At 31.7% G+C, this 6,176-nt stretch overlaps 1 protein-coding gene across 2 annotated transcripts; it reads left to right on the plus strand.

Annotated features, from left to right (window-relative positions):
* Positions 1-429: 429 nt before the first annotated feature.
* LOC140443875 (3'(2'),5'-bisphosphate nucleotidase 1) lies at positions 430-5,976 on the plus strand. Of its 2 annotated transcripts, none has more exons than XM_072535370.1 (7): positions 430-465; positions 744-893; positions 1,259-1,387; positions 1,444-1,581; positions 2,013-2,215; positions 4,276-4,360; positions 5,617-5,976. In XM_072535370.1, exons 1-7 carry the CDS (start codon positions 445-447, stop codon positions 5,875-5,877), a joined length of 987 nt encoding a protein of 328 aa, XP_072391471.1. In that variant the 5' UTR covers positions 430-444; the 3' UTR covers positions 5,878-5,976. The 2 variants fall into 2 exon arrangements, with proteins under 2 accessions (XP_072391471.1, XP_072391472.1); XM_072535371.1 differs by lacking the exon at positions 430-465 and adding an exon at positions 570-710 and having other exon boundaries at positions 771-893.
* Positions 5,977-6,176: the final 200 nt, after the last annotated feature.

Below are 6,176 nucleotides of genomic sequence, written 5' to 3' on the forward strand. Positions count from 1 at the left end.
AAATTATTTTTAAAAGTTATTATTTAAACTTTAAACTATAATACATAAATATTTAAGTTACGTATCACGCCATAACCTTTTCTACTACTAATAATAAGATAATTTTACAAGATAAATATTTATTTTAAATTGTTGAAACTAATTACTCAGTTAAAACAAATTAAATTAATTTAATTTTTGTTATCGAGGTACCTAAAATAAAATAAATTTCAAAAAATCTATGCCTCTATCACAGAATAAATAACAATTAACTGTTGTTAAATTATTTTATTATTTTGTGCCTCTATTCTATATTCTTTGCACTTTATACGAACTAAGAGATCCTAACAAAGAAAAAGTATGAATCAAAAACCTCTTTGTTTTCAATGTAAAGACACAGTTTAATCGTTTAATGTTTAATGCTTAAATCAATTATATTATTTATCTATAGATTAAATTTTAGTTATGTACTGTTGTAGTTGTAAGGTAATGGTAAAGTCAAAGACGAAATCAGAAATCAGTTTGTAAAAAAAAGACCTTTGCGTGAGTAAATCTCGTCTCGATTGACTTGCATATTCAGCCAGGCATAACCTATTTTATAGGTGAATGTCTAAACCAAAAAAAAACATATTGAATAAAATACTTGACCTTGTATTTAAAAAATTTTAGAAACAAAACCGCTATTTTTTACACGTATGATCTTGATAAAGGAATTATCAAAATTTGTTACGGTATAGATAATAATAATTGATAATTTGTTTCAGTTTGCAAACTACAATTTTCTGTTAAAGATGTCCTGCCAGAGTGCTCCACTTATTTTAAGGCTTTTAGCCTCTTCCGTTACTACAGCAAGAAGAGCTGGCTCTATTATTAAAGATGTGATGGAAAAAGGTGAATTAGGAATTATACATAAGGTATAGATCACAATCTTATGGATAAGGTAACAATATTTTACACTTTCAATTGTCCTTTTACGATAATAATAGGAATAATGTTTAACAAGACAGGTAAAAGCATAAAAATAATATCTTATTATATCAACTAATTGTCATGTGACCCATGCCAGTAGGTAGACTAATATAAAGTTAAATAAAAGCAAAGAATATAATATACTTTAGTTGTAGTCTATATTCTTTGATAAAAGTATAAGGACTTAAAACTGCAACAAAAACATTAACTAGAATAGTTTTAGGTTATTTTACATTTTCATTAGTTATTTATTATCTATGATATTATGGTTTAACAATTTCAATATTAGAATTTGTTGTGCTTTTTTCAGGGTTTGAGTAAAAATGATGTTCAGACTGAAGCTGATAGATCAGCACAGGTCTGTATTATAACTTCCCTTGCAAGACAATTTCCTAATGTTACTATTATTGGAGAAGAAGGACCTTTAGATGAGAGTGAAGTTAGTATAATTTAACTAGTTATAATGAAAATATGTTAATTTTTCTAATGATGTAGGTTCCTAGTGATTGGGTTGTTACAGAAAGTGATCAGACCATTTTACAATCAAAGTGCCCTGAAAAGTATGTTAATGTTAAACCTGAAGATATTGTTGTATGGGTAGACCCATTGGATGGCACTTCTGAATATACAGAGGTAATTGAAGTTTTTATTATTAGATGAAAAACATATTATGTCTTAAATTTTATTGTATAAGCTACATATTGTGTAAGTAAAATTGTATTGTTAAAATCTGTATAAGAAAACGAAAGAAATGCATTGGTTCTGGTTACACTGATGCTACAACTGTAAGAGGTTTTCTTCTTTACAGTTTTTCAACTATTTTTTTTGTTTTAGTTTTTTTTCGTTTGGTTAGAAGGCTTTCAATTTAAAGCATAAATTTTTATTGCATCCTTATTTACAGAATTTTGTCTTAGTTTTGACTGTCAAGGTTTCTATATCTGATGCACATCTTGTTTTTACTACAGACCATGCCTACCATTTTGGTCCATAGTTTATTATCATTATGTTTTGGGGCTTAATGTGCAGGACACCTTCACTACTAACTTCATGAATTACTGTTTTAGGGTCTTTTAGATCATGTTACAGTATTAATAGGAATAGCTGTTGGTGGCAAAGCAGTAGGTGGCGTAATTTATCAGCCTTATTATGAATATAAAAAGGTTAAAAATGGTCCTGGTAGGACTTTTTGGGGATTAGTTGGTCTGGGAGTAGGAGGCTTTGAACCAGTTAAACCACCTAGCAGTAAATTTGTGATAACGACATCAAGGTGAGACTTTTTTATTTATTTTTTTTTTATTAAGAAAATGTGAAATTTACTATTTTTGTTGAAAATAAGCCAGAACTTTACTTTAAAATAAGTTTACTGAAAATGAAGTTACTAGGTGAACCTGCAGTGAAGTAGTAATATTTTTCTTTTCCATATAAGTATTTCCTTCTTCTCCATAATATAATTTTATATTGAAAAATAAAAAATTATAAAATAATACAATCTAATGAATACTACACTCACCGGCACAATTAAGCACCCACCTTGTATTTCTTTCAATTTGCAGAAATAATTTTCAATCTTGGACCACATTTTATGAAAGGTACAGTGAAACTCCCATTCAGTAAAAAAATAAAATTATTGAAAAAAAAGTCGTTTACTATGGGATGCTTAGCAAAAATCCAATATTTAAAAATCTTTGAAAAATAATTTTGAAAATCCTTACTTAAGTCAAAAAAATTATGCCACATTGCCGCATTTGGCTAGTAGGATTTCCTGGAGCTGGTTGGGAAATCAATTTATGATATCCTAGATATCCGATTGGGGGATATTGTGCCACTCCTTCTACTGCAGCCATCTCAAGCTCTCCGATGGATGTAGGGGTTGGTACTTTCATTTCAACTACATCTACAGGCATCAAAATCTTTCATTTTGACGCCTGTAGACACGCTGACGTCCATCTAAACCTCTTAGGGATATTCTGCACTCACCTGAGTACAGTATGTTCTTCCATTTCGCCACAGTCCAGTCAGCATATTCTCACACAAAACCAGTTCTAGCTCTACAGTGTTGTGGGAGTAGTCATGGGGGGTGAGCTGGACGGATAGCCCTCAAATTGCTTTCTGCCAGTCTTTTTCTACATTCATTCACACTAACATTTCTCGCATTAAAAAGACGCGTATGAGCTTCAAGAGTGGTGCAAAAGCGATTTCTCAACACATTGCTGACAATGAAGCAGTCATCTTGAATTGCAGTGCATAGATGTCGGCCTTGACCTGGCCTGCATATGTATAAACCTGTCTCCCGAAATCATCTGATAGCATCCCGTAACATAGTTCAGGGTACATCGAGTGTATGAGCGATGCGACCTTAGCTGTACCCAGCATCAGCTAAAGCCACTGCCCTAGCTGCATCATTTGCAAAGAGTGGCATTTTATAGTCACAAACAATAATCAAGCACTAAAATCTTAAATTAAACAATATTTGCACACTATGACATAAAATAATAGGAAATGTTAACACAGTAATACAATTGCGGCAATGTGATATAACGATTACATTCCAAAAACCTTTTGGTGACACAAGTTTAGGAAACACACTGAGGGTATTACTGTTTAATTTTTGCCGGCGTACCAACTTGACAGAACATGAAACAGTTGATAAGTCATAGTTAATGTAAACAAACAGGATGGAACATGATAGAGGTGGGCGGTTAATTGTGCCGGTTAGTGTATAACAAATAATAAAAATATATTTTTTATGAACTAGATATTCCATTTATACTTACAGTCCGAAAAATGAAAGATTACCCATGAACAATCATATCAACCACTTTGCCGTCTTTTTATATAAATAACAAACATTTGTTATAGAAAAAGACAGCAAATACAAAATAAGTGATTGATGTTATCGTTCATGGGTAATATTTTATTTTTCCGACTGTATAATACTAATATCGATACTACTCTTTGTTTTACACTAGACAATGCTTAGATTGTAATCTGTCATTCCTGCTAATTTATTTGTGAAAGATTATTTCTTTGTTTACTTAATATAATTTACTATTTTTATGACAAAAAGCTACAATTTTACTTTAAAATAAGTTTATTGTCAGAAACTTATTTTAATAAGGAAATTCCGAAGTGGAAATTGGAATAAAGTTATTCTAAAATAAAATTTTTACTTATTACCAATAAAAATAGTTCTAAATTGTATATATGGTATTGCTATACCATTAAACTTAAAATACTTAATAACTGTAAATCATCAATATTTTCCAGTCATTTTGTATAATCTACATTTGATTTTGGTGGAAGTATTATTTTATTTTTTATTTTTAGATCTCATCGTGATGGTATGGTAAATGATTCTTTAAAAGCACTAAATCCAGATGATATTATTAGTGTAGGAGGGGCTGGTCACAAGGTAAAAATTAGTATAGTCTATTTAAATTTTAGAGCTGGTTAATAGTTTTTACAGAGTGTTTAGACCTTTAGGGCTCTTGTTAACGAACGTTTTTTTCAACGGGTAACGGGCCGATGCTAAACGGGTATCCGTGTCGACGGTTCATTAATTTCAAGGGATATGAGTCCGTTGACAGATGATATATCATGTTGTCGTCAAAGCAAAAAGTTATACTACCGTATTATTTGTATAAAAAAATGCAGAAGAAACGGGAGAAGCGTAAAAGAAAAATATGGATACATCCTATTTTGTTAGAAAGAGAAAAGTATGGTGCTTTCCATACACTTTACGAATAATTGAAAAAAGATGAAACAAAATTCTTCAATTACTTCCGAATGGGTCAAGAAACTTTCCGCAAATTGGGAATAGTACATGATAAATTAAAACGCTGCTTAAATTAAATTAATACATGAGCTGTTTATTTTTATAGCTTTCCGTGGTTTTATCCCACAACACAGGTCGATTTTCGACCGCAGTTATTAAAATCTCCATAACAAAATCCATATTTTAGCGGCAACAAAGGACGAAATTTATTGAAACACCAGATGCTCGTCCAACGCCGTCAACACACTTGCATAAACTAAAATGGTTCACTGCACCGGCCCGACGAATGTCTTGCCGAGCGGGACTGGATACGTAGATGGTGAAAAGTTAACCACCGGATTGGTTGCCGTTGCGTGAACAAACATTCATACGAACCTGAAAGACACTGAGCAACGGCCAACGGGACCGTTTTAAAAACGACCCGTTGACCGTTGTCTTTAACAAGAGCTCTTACTGTATGTCAATTGGCTAACAGAAAAACAATATCTAAGATTAAAATACCGAAAACTTTTGATTTCTACACTTCCACAAAATTTATTACAATTTATATTGTTTAGAGCTGTTTCGGCAGAGTGCATTTCTCAAGTGTTCCATTTTTACTATGCGTCTGCATTTTATAGTTTTTAACTGAATAGATTTAGAAGGGGTGAATTGTTTGTCTTAAGTTAGTTATTATACTTGTATTTTTAATTTAAGAATTTCCATAGATTCTAATAAAGATAGATTAATGCTTTTATTTTGAATATGGATAATTTGAAATTGGTTTATTAGATTAGATTAATGTTTAACTTAGCGTCTTTTAGAATATCCTCAAATTGGTGAGTTTAATAGTAAGATACACTCTAGTAAAATTGTTTTTAAATATGTTTCTAATTGAATTCTTTTATTTGTAGGTCATCGTTGTGTTAGAGGGAAGAGCCCATGCATACGTTTATGCTAGCCGAGGCTGTAAGAAATGGGACACTTGTGCTCCAGAAGCTGTGTTAGAAGCTGCGGGAGGAAGACTAACAGACATCCACGGTAAACACTATGATTATTCAAAAAATACGTCATTTCCAGACGATCAAGGAATATTCGCAACAGCCGATGGCGTCGACCATGATGCTTTGATTGCAAAGTTACCTCAGGAATTACGTGACGCATTCCCTTACTAGATTAAGGTCAAAATTATATCAGATGTACAGTCTCGAGATGCAAAACTTGAAAGGTTTTAACTGTATTTTATTTATATAATAAATAAAACTTAAGTCTTATTTTATTTCAACGTTAATACCCAGCTACATATTCGTGAACTATCTATCTGTACCGTTTTTGGAAGCATAGCTTTCTTATCGCGGGCTACGGATGGAAAGCATTTATCGATGTAATGGATCGCACAAGGGTGTGAAAAAATAGAAACGCAATAAACAACAGATAGCGCGACCACACTACGTGAATCAGTAATAGATAGTAA

Source organism: Diabrotica undecimpunctata, chromosome 6 (assembly GCF_040954645.1).
Source record: "Diabrotica undecimpunctata isolate CICGRU chromosome 6, icDiaUnde3, whole genome shotgun sequence".
Classification (NCBI taxonomy): Eukaryota; Metazoa; Arthropoda; class Insecta; order Coleoptera; family Chrysomelidae; genus Diabrotica; species Diabrotica undecimpunctata.